This window comes from Corylus avellana, chromosome 2 (assembly GCF_965113065.1).
Source record: "Corylus avellana chromosome 2, dhCorAvel1.hap1.2, whole genome shotgun sequence".
NCBI classification, from domain to species: Eukaryota; Viridiplantae; Streptophyta; class Magnoliopsida; order Fagales; family Betulaceae; genus Corylus; species Corylus avellana.
In genome coordinates this window covers 20,854,866-20,875,336 of record NC_142491.1, presented here as the reverse complement: position 1 = coordinate 20,875,336, position 20,471 = coordinate 20,854,866, and the positions used below count along the sequence as shown (strand labels likewise).

Sequence of the window (20,471 nt, the reverse complement as noted above, 5' to 3'; positions counted from 1 at the left end):
TTTTTATGCACATGGCAAAATTTTATTAAGTTTCTAAATAGTAGTACGTAAACGAAAATATCAATGTACAATATTTTTTTTCAAACTTGACAAGTACATGTTTTAATTTTGTCACTTTTTAAAACCCGAAGTACTTTTCTCATAAAGAGCAAACCACATGTATCAATTATGCACTTTAACCCTAATTCTTTTAACAATGAAGTCCACTACATCTTCAGCTCCATCACACCACCTCCACATCTTCAACCCCCCAGTTTCTTCTTTCTCTTTTGCACCCGCCATTATCAATTTGAGATTGCATAATCCCAGGTTCTTTTGCTGTCCCTACCTTGGACGAACCCACTCTGTTCGTGTCCTGTTTCAGAAAGAGAGCTCTACAAAAAGCCAATCATTACTGCTGCAAAATAATGGCATCATTTATTACTACCTTTCGGATGATGTTTTTTATTTTTTTGTTTGAAAATACATTACTATGTATCATAAAGATAATAGTAGTTTCAAGTGTTTTTGACCGTTGTGTTTTTGGTTTATTTGTTAATATTTTTGTTTAGAAAAGAAAAACAAAACGGAGAAGAAAAACCTTTATCAAATACAGCCAAATAAGCCTCTCAATTTGCCCAATACCACACCCAAAAGACATTCAATTTACATCCTCAAGAGCAAGGCAAGGCCTGAAGTAAAGAGGATTTTGGCTTCCCTATACTGAAAAAATCATTGGAGGTCGTCTAGAGTTCTTCAATCATCCCATTTATACTGTTTTTTTTTTTTTTTAATAAAAAAAAAGGATATTTACAGTGATTTGATTAACTGGAAGCAACCAAAACTCAATAAAGAGACATTATCCAGAGATCAAATCCCTTCTCTTTCAAATATAATCAGAAATCCCCCAAATGAAAACAGCAACCAATAATTTAGCAACTTGAAAGAGCTGTAACACTTCACACTTTGAAGTCTACAAAGCTTATAAATATTTTCTTCAGTCATACAGCATGATAAAGGCATATCACTCAATAAATGCTCAAGCACAGAATAATCTTCTCTGGGAACTGATTAGGAGCCAAAATTGCTTCTCAATGCTTCATTACTAATTTTTCTTCTGGCGTTGCTGTACAACCTGCCAATTAACAATTCAGTAAGCATGCGGTTGAACACCCTTATAGCTGAGTTTATTTTGCCTTTAAAACTCAACTATAATCACTAAGCATGTGATGTTGTCCTAGGACAACTGAAGGATCCATCAAGTTTCATGATACTTTGAAAGAACTGGAAAAGGGAAACAGCTCAGATACACAAAGCAGGAAGTACCTGTACACGATGTGCTTGCTGGGAGCTAATGAGTACCAGGTCCATCTCTCATACTCAAATTCAGACTGTTTCGCATAGTTCGTCTTCCAATTCCAGCATTGCCCTTTTGCATCATAGCAACAAATTCACCATAATCGATCCTTCCATCCTAAAACAACACAGCATATACAGCATAACAAAAAGATCAAAAAACAAATAGGAAAGCCTGGAAAAAAAAAAAAAAAATCAATAGGAGAGAGGACAAAGGAGAAAGGCCAACAAAAAAGGACAAAATCAAGTGAAATATGCTTGCCAAAAGTCTGCCAATGTTCATATGAAATTGGCATCCCAATTTAGTTGTATAATATGTGCTGTAGACAGAAGACTTATAAACCCAACCTCAAAAAGTTGTTGATATATAGACTTTTGAAAGGAGAATCCAGATGAGAAAATTAACATTTATTGTCCTATGATCTAATGCACAATGGCATAGAAAGAGAGATTCAATCGCTTATATGCATAGCATCCATACTTTCAGGTGAACACTTAAATTGACTTCAAAAAAGAAACCCGTGGGTATGTTTGTTAATGTGTTTTAGGGGATGTTTTTTGTTTTTGATTTGAAAAAGTATTCTGACGTCACATAAAGGTAAAAACAATTTTGAGTATTTTGCGTTTTTGATTGTCTAATAACCTTTTTTGTTCTCAGAACATAACAAAAGACAAAAAACAAATATTTTAATAAACATAGGCGAGATTTATAAGCTTTGACAAGACATTTTTTTGATAAGATGCTGCAAAGAAGATATTTAAAGCTTATTAGTACAAGATTTAAAATCATTTAGAGACAATTATATTAAAGTGCACAAATACTTCCCAACAGAGGATTATCAGCTTGAGGGGGAACAAATACAGGTGACTTACATTATCTTGATCAACTTCTCTGATTATATCTTCAAGTAAGACATCAGTCATATTATGTTCAGTACAGGCTTGCTGGAGCTCATCAACTGTAATATAACCGCTTCCATCCTTGTCAAAGTATCGAAATGCTGCAACAAGATGTTCCTCACGTTCAAGTTTGTTAAGATGAACTGTTGCAGCTATAAATTCCCCATAGTCGATAGTCCCACTGTTGTCCACATCAGCCTGCACACAGCTAAAATAGATCAGGTAAAGAGAACACATGAAATGACATTACAAGCATAATAATCCAATAGGGAAATGCAAACCCCATATTAAACTTCAATGATCATTTAAAAGAAGTAACCAAGGGATTCCCATACAATAATGGATAATGAAAAACTAAAAGATATAGAGAAGGTTCCCTCCACTTCAAGAGCATGTTGCACAATGAAATAAGTTTGAAATGCTCCCCTACTATTAGGTCACCAACCCTTCTGGCGCTGGGCGACCATCAGCCTCCATACACGGTCTTATAACCTTGCGAAGAATGCATTTTTAGTAAACAAATGCCTGGACCTGGTCACTGCAACCTCCTTTTGTAAGAAGGCATCCCTTTTCCCTAAGATATGAGGCTACTTTGCCGAGTTCCTTAGAAAGAGTTCTCTCCCATCCCTAGGTAGATCAAGGATGCGCATAGCTCAATCCTTTTTGTTAAGGTTCAGATACATCCCTTATTTGCATGCCAAGAGAGATTGCCATTGCAAGCAACTTATTGGCTTAAGGCATTGGTTTTTTAAATCCATGCAAGAAGATTGTATCATGGGTTTGAAAACCATTTCCTCTGGCACGGAAGTGAAATGGCGGCGAAATTACATGAGAGAAAGAAAGAACCTCTTGGTATAATTCCCTGGAGGACAAAATAGTACTACTCAGTGACTAGGAGAGGAGAGCCCATTACATGTTGTTAGAAGCTTCCTGTCTCCCAACAAGCAAGACTCATAACCATTTCTCTCAGTAATGGGCTTCCTTAAATTCTTCATTAGCCTTAGATGTCCTTTCATAGAATAGATTCTCGAGCCTCCAATAGAAAGAATCCCCATGCATGCATTCTCTCCTCCACTGGCCTTTCTCTTTTCTAGGTCTGGATGTTTCGCGTCATTTCAATCATTGTGGTCAACAAAAGTATATTCTTTTGACAAAATAACACACACACACACACATATATACAGAAACCTTCAAGAGAATAGGTTAGAATTAAGAAAAGTGGCAATCTAAAATGCTAACAAGTGTCATTTTAATGTATCCCTAGAATGCTTATATAATATATAAGCATAATCAAAATATATTAAAAAAATAAATCAAATAGGATTTCTTTGGTATCCTAATATTAATAAGTCAAGTGATATTAATGTCAAAATCAAATAAGGAAACAAATAAGTACAAATCAAATATATTGAGGAATTTATATAAAAGTAGAAACCTTCAACAGAATAGCTTAAAATTGCGACAAGTGACAGTTTAAAATGCTAACAAGTGCCATTTAATGTATTCCTAATGCTTATATAATATATAATATGACAAAGACATCAAATTTATTTGATTTTTTTTTTTTTTTGACATGTCCACACAAGAGGGGGGAGGAGGATTCGAACTAGTGACCTCTGCTTCATTAAGTGTGGTCCTAGCCGATTGAGCTACCTCTTGGAGACAATTTTTTTGTATTTGATTTCTATTTGCTTCACGAAAAGAAAAAAAAAAAGTTTTCAAGTTTGGGACAGGATGAAATTCCCCCAAAGTTTTATTGATTCATGTTCTTTCCTACAAGGACTATTTGTTCAAGCTTTTGCTAATTAGATACTTTGGAGTTGACAAATCATGTCTTCTTTTGAGATTTGTTGTAAGCCCTTTATCAAATGCGTTAATTACTATTAATTATTCATATATTTGAATTGCTTTACTTGATGCTTACATACCTCCCTAGATATTAAAATTCAGTATGCTTAATTTTATTTTTTTAATCCTTTGCTTTTATTTTATGTAACCGTTTATCCTTCACTTTGTTTCTTAGCGATTATATGATATTTGAAAAACTTTTGAATTTTATGCATTAAATTATAATATAATTTTTAAAAAATTAAATTATAAAAAAAAGAGTGTGTATAATGTGGGTTATAGGCTAGTGTATAATACCACACCTACCGACACAAAAGTCAAAGGTGAGTCTAGTAGGTGAATGTATCGAACCAAAATACGATAAAACCTTTTATTGGGCTAAGCATCTCTGCTTTCCTGATGGGTCATTGATAAATGCAACTATTCACTCAAACCTCATAGTTACAGCCGTCAATTAGTTTCACTCCGGACCTTACAAAATTGACCTTATGCATTTCGTGACATGAAATCTCTCAATTTCCCAAAAAGCTTTACAAAGGATGCGAACATTATTGGTTTCTATGTATGTGAATTCCCAATCAAAAGGAGACTTGAACTACATAATTCACCCACGATCCCAACTTCCTCATTGACAACACATTTCGTCTAAAGCAAGAAACTTTACACCACTAATGGCCTTATATTCCAACAACTAGCTTACAAAATGGGTTTGAAAATCCTCTATGTTTCCACTCATGTTTCTTGATAAAAAAATATATTAAAAAAAAAAAAAAACCCTTATAGAATATTGACACAAAGAATATGATAGACATTTAATAGTAATACAAAGAAATAAAAGCGGTGCAAAACACCCTATTTCATGTACATTCAGAAAGTTATATTTGTAAATGCGGCTTACTCCTCATATGTACACTTTACATATACCTTTAACTTCAGAAATGGACCAGCCATATCTAAGACGTGACAAATAAAGTATCTGAGTCTTGTGCTACAAGCACAAGTGCATAACATTAAAGGAATTACCCTTTGAGGATGATATGGCATCACCAACTTTATCATCACTACAAACTCTGAATTTTAAGCATCCAAGAATAGAGAATTAATGTGGATTCCAATATCCTAAATTGAGCAACATCCGCTAACAGAGATGCAATATGTCTGACTCAAATGAAGTGATACCAAACATGCATTCAAGATATGATGGACACAACAGGTAAATGAAACAAAAACAAAAAGAACACAATTGAATCGACTCATCGAGAGGAAGAAAAAGAAAATGGTGAAGAAGAAGACAAAGAAAGCGAAGAAAATAATTAGATCATGATGAAATATAAAACAAAGATAATAAACACAGCACCAGAAAATAAAGTATTATCTATGAAACAAATGTTTTACCGCTTCCATAAGATCACGTATTTCTGTATCTTTCATTGTAGAGCCATATCTTCGTAAACCAGCTTTCAGTTCATCAAATGTAATTGCACCACTATTATCAGTATCCATAGCCGTAAACATTTCTCTCAAACCAGCAATCTCCTCCTCAGAAAGGCTTTCAGCTATTACCTAATAGCACAAAACAGAGATATAAAAGATCTGTCAATATGAATACCAGACTGGTATTTAAAAGGGCGCATGCCAAAAGTCAACATCAAGCATCAGTATGCTTTTCAAATAAACAGAGTGGCATTGAGTATAATGTTGCATCTAAAAGTTTACTCAGACTCACTCTTATCTATTTAGTTCTGCATCATGCACTTGTACTTACCCGTAAAGCCATCTTCTTTAACTTATTCATTGCAGAGAACTGTTTGAGACGAGAAAGTACAGCTGGATCTAGTGCTCTATCAGGAGCAACTCCATTTTCACATATCCAAGGATGGCCTAAACGATGAATTAAGAAAGACAAATCTCAATTTGATCTTGAAATTATTTCAAATAACAAATAAATGCAACAATGTAGCAAACTACATCAACAAATATAGTAAATTCCCACTTAAGCAGATTTTTTTTATTCTCATTTTCCAAAACTAGCAGAATCTTATGAAAGAAACATAATAATTACTAGACCTATTTAAAAGCTGTAAGATGTAATTTAAACAATAAATTGCATTTCCTTGATACATTATATATGCAAACTATTTTTTCAAAGTACATTTACTGAAGAGACGAAGTTAAGGTAGCATTTATAAGCTTTAAACATTGATTGCAAAGTAGATCAACATGACATTAATCTAGGAAGTATAACACCAGAAAACATTGAGTCATGCATGCAGTCAAGCGTTAAAACATACATAATTAATTGTGTAAATCGTGAAGAAAATGATAGAAAGGTTAAACATACATAAAACTTCATGAGCGGTCAAGCGTTCTGAAGGTTGAGAACATAGCATTTTCCGGATTAGGTCTTTTGCACTGTCAGATATGATGGGCCATGGATCTGATTCAAAGTCAATATGTCCCTTCAACACGGCATCAAATATTCCCTGCTGTGTTTCTGAATTACAAACGGATAAAGCCTTCAGTAAACACACACACAATGAAATTTTCACTAGTTTGAGTAATATACCAAATCACACATACCTGCCCAAAATGGTGGCACACCACTTAGCAATATATACAGTATGACCCCTGCTGTCCAAACATCTGCTTCTGGTCCATAATGCTTGAGGAGTACCTCTGGAGCAACATAATATGGGCTTCCAACCACATCAGTGAAAACTTGGCCTGAAGTAGCAAGCCACATAAAATGTTAACATCTCCAGTGTATGCCCCAAGAAGTGTATTAAGCTTTTCAATCATTAAAGGCAACAGCATTAACTTTACAAAAGTATCTTGCTAGTTATTTATTATAAAAGGTATCTCCTCATTTAGTTGACACTTAGCAGAGAGGCATGCACAATAAAAAGTAGAACCTTTAAACATACAAATGCCCCTAGGCATTTAAGGTCCAACATTAGGACCTGAAAAATTCCAAAAAATATTAAATAGGAACGAAATTATGGTGCTTTAGCTCCTAAACTTGCCACCACTTCATCTAAAAATTACAAATCAAAAAAGAAACAAGCACAGGCACTTGTTTAGTTACCTGGTTTGAAGAAAACAGAGAGCCCAAAATCAATGGCTTTCAGAGAGAAATCATCATCCTTGTTAACCAACAAGAAGTTCTCAGGCTTTAGATCTCTATGCATAACTCCAAGTGAGTGGCAAGCCTCAACAACCCCTACAATGATCTTTGTCAATTCAGCAGCCTTTCTTTCACTGTAATGCCCCCTCTGGATGATCCGGTCAAACAACTCACCACCACTACAAAGCTCCATCACAATATGCACATACAATGGATCCTCATAAGCACCCTTGATGGTCACAATATTCTTGTGACCCGCCAAATGGTGCATTATCTGAATCTCCCTCCTAACATCCTCCAGATCCTCCTTGGAAATCAACTTCCTCTTTGAGATTGATTTACAGGCATAGTCAATCCCCGTCGCAGTCTCGGTGCATAAATAAGTAGTCCCAAATTGACCCTGCCCTAATTTACGACCCAACATGTAAAGATCACGAATGTTCGCGGTTTTATGACCCAATACATAATAGGCTTGGTTATCAATGCCTCGCCTCATCGTTGCTTCTTTCTTGGTGGGACTAATGGCAGGTAAGTTGTTACTTTTAGGGTTTTCTCTGGTGAACTCTTGGGAAATTGGCTGCTGGGAATTCAAGCTGGTAGTGGAGTGGTCAGAGATGGAGTGGTCAGAAGGGGTGTTGCGCTTGGAAGTGGTAATTGAATGGTCTTCGGGATGGGGCTGGCTGTAGCCCTGAAAATATTTCCCTTTGAAAGATCCACGGCATGTATTGCCCATGAAACAACCCACAATTCACCCACACTAGCTTCACTGCCTTTTCCTCATCCAATAATCTCCCATCAATTTTATCACTGACAAAATCAAAGGCTATCAGTCCCTAATCCTAACTCAATACACAAACTAGAAATCTGAAAATCATAAATATGCTTTAAACAAAAAAAAAAAAGACAATTCTTATATCAGATCAGACCTAGGGCTCCGTTCGTTTATCCTCATTGGAAGATTATTTCCCGTAAAGGAAAAGAATTTCAAACCCCCATTTCGTTCATCGTTACTATAATATGAAACTTGGCATTATTTCCTCAGGAACAAAAAACCAAAATCCCTGTTTTCCCAGAAAAGATTTTCTGTCAAAACAAACAGAGCCACAGGAATCTGTCTGGAAATTAATACGATCTGACAGCTAATTCCGTATCTAAAGATCAAATCTTGAAACCCAAAAATCAGAAAAGAAATTAATAGATCAATATGAACACGTACACCTACGTAAAAGACACATATATACATAATAAATACAAAAACAGAGAGAGAGAGAGAGATGGCGTACCAGCTGTTGAAAATGAAAGAGAATAGGGAAATGAAGGGAACCGTAGCTTAAACTTGGAAAGGCTTTGGAGAAAGATATTTGATCTCATCCACTTCCATTTTTAACACCTATTCTTCTTCTTCTTCTTCTCTTTTTTATTTTTTATTAATTTCTGTTTGTTGTTATTTTAGGATGTTGCTGCTGAGAAACATCGGAGCTTATTGCTGACCAGCTATCTCTTCCATTTTCTTTTTCCTTTTTTTTTTTCTTTTTCAATTTTCACCATTTATTTCTCATCATCCAAACAATTTTATCCAATATTTTCGTTTATTTTTATAAAAACACTTGCACAGTAATTAACCTTTAACCATTTGACCGGCGGATGGATCTAGGTGTAAGAATAAATCACCGCGCCGTAGATTTTTCCTCGGTACGAGGAGGTCCAGCACAAACGTTGGAGTTTCCTTGTTACTGATTGGGACGTGGATGACACGCGTGACCAAAGGGAATGGGGGTATGCTGAGCGCTTTCTTTAAGGTTTATGTGGTCAAAAAATATGGCTGCCAAATTTAGACGGTGTCTGTTTTGGTTGTAGTGGCACGCGCGCGAGTGGTGTTTGAACGAAGGGTTTAATTTTGAACTTTATTCCCACGTTTGCCATTTTTGGAATTTCCACGGCTGGTATTTTCTCACGTTTTTGCATGAATCAGTGGGACATGGGAGTCCCTTCAGCACCAGCCACTAGTATTTTTCCCATGAGTTTATATTTTTAAAATATTAATTATTATAATTTAAAATTTTTTAAAATAATTAGTAATTCAACATAACGCTTTTACGTAACTTTTTATGTTTTTTTTTTAAAAAAAAAATGGCTGTTTTATTTTAAATTGACTTTATAGCATTAGAAAGGAATTGACTTTTCACTTTTGAGTGAAGAAAGAATATGTAACTTCTCCAATAGTATGGCTTTAACTTGATTTTGGGAAACATTGTTCATTTACTTTATAAGATGCGCCAAAGGGTAGTTTGGCATCAATCAAACATATAAGAGAACGATAAATATATTGAGAAATGTTATTTTGTATTCTTTCAAAATGATTTGTAAATGCATTCGAATAATACATTAACAAATATGGATTGAAATTCCTGACAAATGAGAAATCTTCCCATACCTTTCCTCATTTTTATGTAATTTTCTTGTTTTTGTGGACGGGAGATTAGGGAAGATCCCAATCCAATTGACATATTCATTGGGTATGTTTAGACTCTTGTTTTTTTTTCACAAAAAAAAAAAAAAAAAAAAAAAAAAAAAAAAGACGGACTTCCTAACAACAAACTCAAAACAAAAATTCAATGTTAAAAAAAAAAAAAAAAATGGAGAAAAAAGTTATCCGATTATATGAAGCTTGGTCAAAAGATTAAGAAATGACACCACAAAGTTATGATTAAAACACGCCAAAGAGCTAATATGCTCGGGTTTTAATTTCATAGTAAGTATTTGGAGGAGACTTTTGAAGGAGAGACTAACTTTTAATCTAACCCTTTAAAGAGGAGGAACGAAATCCGGTTACACAAATTTAGGCAATTTCCCATCTCAGCCAAGTCGTATATTTTAGTTGACTGCCCACCCTCTTCATATTTCTACATCAATTGAGTTCCCTCCCTTCTTTATTTTGTGTGGGAGACTTGAAAATTGAAACATAGGCAATAGGCCATGGGCCTTTGACTTCTGTAGCGTGCAAGCGAATTTACCAACTTCAGGGCCACAAGATAAACACCGGTGGCAACTCAAACACTGCATAAATATGAAGAGGGTGGCAAGTTGACTACGTCAACAAAAATACATGACTTTGACAATTGACTGCAAACAAAGGATCCAAATTTGACTTTGTGAGATGCATTTTATACATGTGTAGAAACTGCAGAGGTTGTCACTGCACCGTAAGATTTTTATAGAAGATTATTAAATAACTTTGATACCATGTTGAAACAATGATGACGGTAGTAGTAGAGGTCGGGAACGAGCCATAGATGGTGGAGACTGCCAAAGAAAATAGAGGTTAGCGGGCGGCCAGCGATGGAGGCAAGGGGCTGTGAATGCAGATTCAAAAGAGTTGATGATAGGTCCAAAAATCTAAAAGGAACTGTCAATGAGTCAAACTTTAAAAGAAGCCGACAACGGGCCAGGATTGACAATGAACCAAAATTCAAAAGGACTGACTAGGGCCAAAAATAAAAGGTCCGACTATGGGCAATGGCTGATTTGGGCCAAAAATAAAAAGAAAATGAGCCCACTTAGGCGGTTATCAGATCGGCGCGTGATGTGGTCACTCTTGCGCGTCAATGACGTTGAAGGCCACAAAAAAGTGGTTCTGATAGCATGTTTTAATAAGGAAAAAGTACACTATACCCCCTGAAGTTGTACACCTCTATTGATTTTACTTCCAATGTTTTAATTTTTTCAATTTACCCTCCCAAACTTTAATTTTTTTGCAATTTTGTCATTATGTTAAAAGTGACTGTTATGTTGGACGAAATTTGAAACACGTGCAAGCCCGTTGCAAATTATTCCTATAATGCCCCTAACCCCATGCGGTATTAAAAACCCACACATATCCTCCACGTGTTTAAAAAAAATAATAATAATAATAATTTAAAAAAAAAAAAAAAAAAAAAAAAAAAAAAAAACACCTACCACTCACTCGTCGCTTTCCCCCCAACCCCACACAAATCACTTTATCCTAGATAGTGCCGTCATCAAACCAAGGGGTCCAGATTCTTCTACATGGCTGATTCCGTCTTGGTCATCTTCGGAACACCCAAATGAGGTAATCAACGTCTTGATTAAGTTTTTCTTTTTCTTTTTTCCCCCAAAAAGAAATGTTCATTTTCCTGTCTTGTTTGTGTAAACCGATTGTTTTTCTAAAACTGGGATTTTGGGTAAATGTTTGTTTGTTTGTAGATTGTTCGTGAATTGTGAGACCACATGGTATTTAGCTCATTTTTCGTAGATTGTTCCTTTATGTGCATGTTAATTTTCTGTTGGGTCGTTGATTACCTCATTTGGGTGTTCCGAAGACGACCAAGGCGTAATCAGCCATGTAGAAAAATCTAGACCCCTTGGTTTGATGATGGCACTATTTAGGATAAAGTGATTTGTGTGGGGTTAGGGGGAAAGTGACGAGTGAGTGGTAGGGTTTTGTTCTTATGTTTTTTGTGTTTTTCTTTTTTTTAACACGTGGAGGATATGTGTGGGTATTTAATACCGCATGGGGTAGGGGGCATTACAAGAAGAATTTGCAACAGGCTTGCACATGCAACGCACGTGTTTCAAATTCCGTCAAAAATAACAGTCACTTTTAACAGAATGACAAAATTGCAAAAAAAATTAAAGTTTAGGAGGGTAAATTGAAAAAATTAAAACATTTGAAGTAAAATCAACAGATGTGTACAACTTTATGGGGATAAAATGTATTTTTTCCTTAAAATAATGAAAATGTGAGAATATTGAGCAAAAACAAAAGAGAGAATGAACACAAAGAACTTTACGGATGGACAAAGAGCCACATCAGTAAAAACTTGAGCAGATGCACTGCTGAGAAAGAATATGAAACTCTTGTTACGATCTACCAACCCGTCAGAGTAAAACTTCTTAAAGTATTCATAGAGACCAAATTTGCAGCCGCCTTGAATGCCATATCCAAAAAACTTTCCAGACCAACCTCTCCAAAGTGAAGAAGGGCCTTGTTCTCTCCAAAGGGTTTAGAACCCTGAAGAAATAGCATTATACTTTATTGGATTCGCCTAAAGCAAAGGAATCACAAAGTTAGGCAAGTGGGCTATCATAGAGAAGCCAAACTCAACGAGGAAAAAATAAATCCCACAAAGCACATAAGGAGCATGAATTCTTCCACCAATGATGGAAATCAAAAACTCCAACAAATCAATATAAGTTATCACAAGTAAGTGGCATTTTACTCATTTGAAAACAAAAGGAGAGTGATATGTTAGTAACATAGCTCATTAGAAGATCTGCTCAAGTACAGTGACGAATCATATGCAGGATTCAAAATCATTCCAATTTAAACAATCTATTGTTTCTACATTTTGTCCCATTTAATCTTTCATTGGCAAACCATCATAAGATACAAAAGAAATGATACTTTTTTACCAACCTCTATTGCTATATTATTAAGCAAACGTGGAGTACCACTATGACCTTAATAAAAATATCCAAAATTTAGCCCTCTTCTTTTGCAACCACTGTTCCCTCTTTTTCTTTTTTCTTTTTTTGTACTTTTTCCCGTAGGACATATTCGTTTGGAGAACAAATCCTACCGAAGATGGGATGTAGCAAACGCCATAGATGGTTGAGGCTGCCAAACGAGATAGAGGTTGGCAGACGGCAAGCGACGATGGCATGTGGCTATGAATGTAGATTCGAAAGGGTTGACGATGGGCCAAAAATTCAAAAAAGGCCGACAACGAGCCAAGGTTGACAATGAGTCAAACTTCAAAAATGGCTAACAACAAGCCAAAATCCTAAAGGAGCCAACAACGAGCCAGAGCTAACAATGAGCCAAAATTTAAAAGGGCCGACTAGGACCAAAAATAAAAAGGTCTGACTATGGGCCATGGCTGATTTGGGCCAAAAAAAAAAAAAAAAAAAAAAAGAGCCTACTTGGGCAGTTATCAGATCGTCGCGTGATGTGGTCACTCTTGCGCGTTAATGTTGTTGAAGGCCACAAGAAAGTGGCTCTGATACCATGTTAAAATAATGATGATGTGAAAATATTGAGCGGAAGCAAGAGAGAGAATGAACACAAAGAACTTTACGGATGGTTCGATGTTAGACACTTACGTCTACCACTCGAAATACCCTTAAGGGCTAAATTGTGCTCATTAACTTTTTTTTTTTTTTTTTTTGTCTACAATACACATGTCCATATTTATAGGGTAATGTCTAAATACAATTATTGTAATTAAATCCCTTTTATTTGATTATAATTCTAATATTTAATTACAATTAACTCATAAATAAAAAATATTTGATATTAATATAATTATGGAATATACAAAAAAATATTATATATTTTTTATATATATTCTTAATGATACAGATTTACCAGAGATGCAATTAATTGTTGTTGGCATCGGCATTAGCATCATCGTCAATATTCATGTGCAGTTCCATTTGATACGATGATTTCAGTTATTATTATAATTTATAAAGATGCTTAAAAAAGAAAAAAAAAAATTAAAAAAGGCATTTAATTTTGTCACAGTCTGTTAAGTAGTTGGTGGCCTTTTAAATCAATGCATGTCGTTTAGTGTCGTGGTCGTCGTGAGTTGGGATGATGGAACTTCATGGCCTCTCCTTTTTTTTTTTTTTTTTTTGAAGTACCTGATTTTGGGTTTTCAATTTTATTTTTCAAATTAGGCCCCTCGATCGCGATGTCTAATTATTTTAAAAATTGTTTTCATTCATTTTTATTTTAAATTATTAACAATAGTATTAATTAGAGACGCGTTGAGAGAGACAGAGGCAGGTGACTGGTGATTGATTTTGTAAGGTTTCTGTCATCTCATGTGATTACTTTTTAGTAATGATTTTTGGAAAATAGATTTACTATTATTTTTTTAAAAAAAATTAAGTGGCAATTCACATTGGTATATCAACGTGGATGTTACCTATAGCCTATATCATCCAACTGAGCCACAAGTCAGCCATTGCCAGGCCGTGGGTGTCAATGAAATGAGACCCACGACCAAGCCATGCCAATTTTTAGAAAGTCAGGGTAGGTATCTGTTATAACAGTATTAGTAACCTTATTTTTGATAATTAATCAAAATTATCGATTAATTAATCGGTTATAATGGTATCAGTAACCTTATTTTTTATAATTAATCAAAATTATTGGTTAATTCGTTTAATTAACCGATAACATTTTGATAAGAAATTATTTTGAAAATTTCGGTTCGTAACGGTTCGAATAATTGGTTACCTTCATACCAGTATCACTCAACCCACGAGGTTCTGACGTTGTAGCACCGCGCAACCCACGACCATGAGGCTTCAACGCTGCACCGACGACAATTGGAGTCAAACCACGCTTTCACGGACTCATGATAGAAGAGGAACACAACGATGACAGAGCCAGAGAGAGACGACCGGGAGCTGAGAGTGACAAGGGCGTCTTGCGAGAGAGCTAAGACTGAGATTGAGAGAGGCATGCAAGAGTCAAAGAGTGAGAGTATTGCAAGAGTCGAGCGAGCAAAGGGGGGCGGTAAAGGATTTGATTTAGGGTCAGGGGAAAGAAAGAAAGAGATGTATATATAGCATCCCAAAACTACATAGTTTTTATTTCAATAAGGGTTAAATACTAACTTAGTCTCTGGGGTTTCCTAACTTTATTTTTTCCCTCTGGGGTTTCATTTTTATCACAGGAGATCCCTGTGGTTTTGATAATAGACCAAGTTAGTCCTCCGTCAGTTGACCGTTAGTTGGCTTAACGGAATTCCACGTGGACCAATCACATGTTGACACGTGGCACTTACTTAATTTTTTTTTAAAAAAAAAAGTATTTTCTAAAAAATAAATAAATAAATAAATAAAAAAGAAAAAAGATCGGGGGTGGCCGAGCCACCCCCTTGGCCATTTGGGGGTGGCCAAAACCACCCCCAGTACCCACTGGGGGTGGCTCGGCCACCCCCATGGAGCCTTGGAGGTGGCCAAAATGGGTACTGGGGGTGGCTCGGCCACCCCCATAGAGCCTAGGAGGTGGCCGAGCCACCCCCAGTGGGTACTGGGGGTGGTTTCGGCCACCCACAATCTTTTTTTAGAAAATACATTTTTTAAAAAAAAAAAAAACAAAAAAATTAAGTAGGTGCCACGTGTCAACATGTGATTGGTCCACATGGAATTCCGTTAAGTCAACTGACGGAGGACTAACTTGGTCTATTATCAAAACCACAGGAACCTCCTGTGATAAAAATGAAACTCCAAGGAGAAAAAAATAAAGTTGGAAAACCCCAGGGGGATTTGGAGTATTTAACCCTTTCAATAAATTGTATATTAAGAAAACTTAAAAATTAAAAACGAAACGACATTGTTTTATACCCTACTATCGGTTTGGTTCGGAAACCGATAAGAAAAATATTTTACCAATTATCGAACCGAGAATCGGTATAAAAATCTTAATCAATTACTGACCGACTTCTGTCGATTCACTCACAGTCAGTAGACGGTCGGAAATCAGTTAATTTGCCCACTCCTAGATGAGACTGTTGGCAACATTTTTACAAATGCAGAGATAGTAGAGGAGGAGGCAGGTTGAGGCGATGAAGTAAAAGCTCTGGTATCATGTGAATTATTACGTCAATCTAATAGTTAACGTGAAAAGTACCACATAGATTGTCTCGTCAATTTGTAAGGAACTTATAATAAAAGATGCTCATGATTGAATAATACTACACACTCTTACTTTCATACTCTCCATCGTAACTTTTAATATTACCATTAAATTTGAGATTGTTCACTATTGAATTTTGATCTAATATTAACTTTCAAAATCACATCAAAGTGTGAGAATAGAAGTATATGAAGCATTTCCCTTTGTGATTTTAACAAGTAGACAAACAGTTGATTAAAACAATTACATACAACATAAAATGTGATCAGAAAAATTGAAAACTCATCGAGTGCATTAAAGATGCCTTTTACCTTAAACTTCAACATGACACTTTAGCAACCACAACAGATCAAAAAATGATAACACTCATCAAAGTATCACTACCATTGACAAAAAAAAAAAAATCAGGTACAGAGACAAGTGATGCATGGAAAATCCAGGTATCATTTGAATTGTCCTTCAAAACAGTTGGCCTTTTACAATTTGCATATACAAATGAACATTAGCATACATTCTTAATGTACATCTCTATAGTCAGATAAAAATTGTATGTATTCAATGGATGAAATGATAATGTTTCATAAAATTGGGCTGCTAGGCAGATGCTGGTCATAGCCTCCTAGATTGGATAATGGGGCTGCTAGGCCGACCCTAACAAGCAACTTGTGTACATCTTTCGGAAGGCTATAAATTTCTCATGTCTTCTGCAACAGTGATGATATTCTTGCAGTCTAAAGATTGACCTGATTGAACTTCTGGTTGTCTTCTCAAATAAAAGCTTAAGCTGATGATGCATTAGCGTCTTCCAGACGCCTGCTAAGGCCTCCACTTGCAGGCCTAAACATTTTCACACATAATTTATGGTTAGAAGAAAGAACATAAAAGAAATGATGTCCAAGCTTCTGGAGTTTAGAAAGTTGAAAAAAATAAAAAATAAAAAAAGCCAGCAATCATTGAACTAATGAGTGAGATCAGTAATCAAACTAAATATTGATTGAATAACGAAGTGAATCCATATTTCCATAAGGCTTCGATATAATTTTGTTCTCCAATGGATCACAGCAGACTAAGCTTAGAGGCTTTTTTACAAATATATATATAGAGGACTGAACTTCATATCTTCTATATACTTTCGGAAACAAATAAGAAACTTACAGTCCACTTAGCACTTTAATGCTGTCATAGATAAACCATTGTAAAGTAACAGCAGGGCCAACAAGTGTAATTCGAATAGGAAGACTTCTAGTAAACAGATTAACAATTCCAATTTTCTTCACTGCCTGAAACACGAAAAAAGAAATCAAAATTTATGGAACTAGTCCTTTTGCCCTCAAATAAACGAAAAGAAGATATTAGTCACAGGTTCCACCTGCATCACATTTTCAGCCTGTTTGTTGTAAAGACAGGAAACAACGTTGTCAGCAGGGTTTGAGATAACAGTACCAACAGCTCCAGCTGTATAGCCCGCTAAACATGTAACACCAAGTTGTTGGGCTCTTGAGCAATCTTCCTTTCTACTTTGGATAACCTTCAGATATAAGAGGTCCACCGAATGCTCAAATGTTGAAAACATTATCATAGAGACTGCCAAAACAAAAGATTGAAATAAACATTGTCCCCTTGAATCAACTGCTCAAAAGATTCAACAAAATGACACTTCAATGGAAGATAAAAACATCACAAATAAATAAGCTGCAACACATTAGACAGTGAAATGGTAGTGGAACAGGTAAATTATAGAAATATTACATGGAAGATTTCGACCCCATAGTGGAAAGAGTCCCTTGTAAAAGCTGCAGTCAACATGAATTGGTGATTATAATTATTAAAAAGGCCAAGAAGACAAGATTATCAGGAAAATTACCCAGCGAACCCTTCAGTTTTATATAGTTTTGGAAACCCATCAACCAAGCCCTTTGCAAAACTGGGCTGTGTTTGAACACGAACTTTGACAGCTTCGAAAGGACAAAGAGCCACGTCAGCAAATACTTGAGCAGATGCACTGCTGAGAAAGAATATGAAACTCTTGTTACGATCTACCAACACGTCAGAGTAAAACTTCTTAAAGTATTCATAGAGACCAAATTTGCAGCCGCCTTGAATGCCATATCCAAAAAACTTTCCAGACCAACCTCTCCAAAGCGAAGAAGGGCCTTGTTCTCTCCAAAGGGTTGAGAACCCTGAAGAAATAGCATTATACTTTATTGGATTCACCTAAAGCAAAGGAATCACAAAGTTAGGCAAGTGGCCTATCATAGAGAAGCCAAACTCAACGAGGAAAAAATAAATCCCACAAAGCACATCAAACGTCCCATAAGGAGCATGGATTCTTCCACCAATGATGGAAATCAAAAACTCCAACAAATCAATATAAGTTATCACAAGTAAGTGGCATTTTACTCATTTTAAAACAAAAGGAGAGTGATATGTTAGTAAAATAGCTCATTAAAAGATCTGCTCAAATACAGTGATGAATCATATGCAGGATTCAAAATCATTCCAATTTAAACAATCTATTGTTTCTACATTTTGTCCCATTTAATCTTTCATTGACAAACCATCATAAGATACAAAAGAAATGATAGTTTTTTCCCAACCTCTATTGCTGTATTATTAAGCAAACGTGGGGTACCACTATGAACTTAATAAAAATATCCAAAATTTAGCCCCCTTCTTTTGCAACCACTTTTCCATCTTTTTCCTTTTTTGTACTTTTTCCCGTAGGACATTTACATTTGGAAAACAAATCCTACCGAAAACTGGAAGTAGCAAATGCCGTTTTGAAGGGGAAAGACATTAACTTGAGTCTCTTCATATACTAGCCTATGTACCAAACAAAATCCAGAAGCCAAATTGAGAAATCTCTTATCAAACTCAAGTTAAATGACCCATCTTTCGAAAAATTGTTTGCGACCTATTACAAGCATCTAAAACAAAAAGAACACGCAAGGAATTGATTATTGAACAAAAGCCACGGCAAAGAAGCACATTTATAAACATACAAATAATAACCATGTAAACCATATACCAAAAATGAAATGACCTCCTAAACTAAGGGTGCGTTTGGGATTGCGATTTCGCAAGAATAATCTGCATTTTTAAAAGATATCGCAAAACGTAAGGCGTTTGGCATTGCGATTTAAAAAGCACTTAATTTAAAATAGGAAAAAAATCTGCGATTTCAATAAGCAGGCTAGGGGGTGCTTATTTGAAAAAGTGCGGATTTAAATCAAAATCATGAATTCACATAACAAATATTTAATAAAAAAATATTTGTTAACATGTTTTACCAAACGCCTTTACGATTTTAAAATGTAGCAATTTCAAAAACGCTACTTTTAAAATCGCACTTATTGAAACCGCAATCCCAAACAGACCCTAACGCAAACAGAACAACCCCTGCAGTTAAAACCCCACCACTTCCAGTCTCCCACAAAAAAGGAAAACAACATTAGAAATAGGCAAACAATCCAAACATTGATCCTTTAGTAGAAAATCCAGAATCAATGAAATGGCTTCTAGCTAGGTGCAGCAACTGACCTGCATATTCACTTTCAAGACATCGAGGGGCGTGATAGCAAGATGGGTAGTCCCAGCACTGAGCATTCCTCCAACAGTACAAAGAGCGTAATACCCAGGTGAAAATTCCTCACACAGCCTCCTTTCAGCCCCTCCACTCATCTTTCTCTGATTCTCTTTCTCCACCTCCACATTCAAACTCCAAAAACCCATATCTCCAAAACTAAAAAAAGAAAATGAAAAAAAGAAAAATGAAGACCCTTTAACGAATTTCTTCAATTTAAGCCGAATTTCTGTGGGGTGCGACTATGCAACATAACATAGAGTCCTGGCCTCTGATGTGTGCGGAGTTTTGCTATTTTGATCGTTGGAGAGATTATCAAAGTTGTTCTTTCTACGCTTCTCTTTGGGGGTTTTGAACGAGTTAGATGCCATGGCTGACTTCGCTTGCTGGCAATGCGGCCACGTTAACAGTTGCAATATATGGCCAAAAACACAGACGAATCACCTTTTATGAAAGAGCCTAGGTTTGAGAAAGAACCGGAACCCGGGAAACCTAATAGAATCAGAGATCTGAGTTACCGAATTGACCTTCATAAGAGTATCCATTGTTGCGTATTTGTGGAGGGTATATATGTCATTACAATACATACACCTGATGCCTTTCTTTCATCTGTTGGTTAAAGTGAACAAAAAGAGAAGTGTTTCCTTTTTCTTTTCTTTTTTTCTTTTTTTTTTTGTTAAAAGTGAATCCTTTATAATTTTTAAAGTATTATTAAATTAAAAAGTTTTATAATGTGAAATAAAACAACTTTATTCTAATTTTTTATATAAATTTGGCATCATATATGTGTAAGATAGAAAATTATTTGAAATCGCGCATGCATAGAGTGTCTATTTATCACCTTCCAAAGTCTGTTAGTTATTTTTTGGGGTAGTTTTATCATTTTATTTATTTTTGACAAATATGTCATCTTAAAACAACTAAATGAATCCTCTTTGAAATTGAGAGGATTTTTTTCCCATGCCTATTGGCACCGTCGCTGTAATGCCCTCCCTAATTAATACTTA

At 35.5% G+C, this 20,471-nt stretch overlaps 2 protein-coding genes across 3 annotated transcripts; both read right to left on the bottom strand.

The window, feature by feature from the left end:
- Window positions 1–845: 845 nt before the first annotated feature.
- Window positions 846–8,711, bottom strand: CPK6 (Calcium-dependent protein kinase family protein). Of its 2 annotated transcripts, XM_059578707.2 has the most exons (9): window positions 8,491–8,710; window positions 7,169–8,014; window positions 6,664–6,807; window positions 6,425–6,577; window positions 5,849–5,964; window positions 5,479–5,646; window positions 2,209–2,433; window positions 1,306–1,453; window positions 846–1,114 (listed from the first exon to the last, which is right to left on the bottom strand). In XM_059578707.2, the coding sequence occupies exons 2-8, from the start codon at window positions 7,938–7,940 to the stop codon at window positions 1,331–1,333; spliced, it is 1,701 nt and encodes a 566-aa protein (XP_059434690.2). In that variant the 5' UTR covers window positions 7,941–8,014; window positions 8,491–8,710; the 3' UTR covers window positions 846–1,114; window positions 1,306–1,330. The 2 variants fall into 2 exon arrangements, with proteins under 2 accessions (XP_059434690.2, XP_059434692.2); XM_059578709.2 differs by lacking the exon at window positions 6,664–6,807 and having other exon boundaries at window positions 8,491–8,711.
- A 7,594-nt stretch (window positions 8,712–16,305) lies between these two features.
- On the bottom strand, window positions 16,306–19,932 carry PHT3;3 (phosphate transporter 3;3). The gene is made up of 6 exons (XM_059574763.2): window positions 19,422–19,932; window positions 17,746–18,095; window positions 17,631–17,674; window positions 17,251–17,465; window positions 17,037–17,161; window positions 16,306–16,718 (listed from the first exon to the last, which is right to left on the bottom strand). Exons 1-6 carry the CDS (start codon window positions 19,611–19,613, stop codon window positions 16,661–16,663), a joined length of 984 nt encoding a protein of 327 aa, XP_059430746.1. The 5' UTR covers window positions 19,614–19,932; the 3' UTR covers window positions 16,306–16,660.
- Window positions 19,933–20,471: the final 539 nt, after the last annotated feature.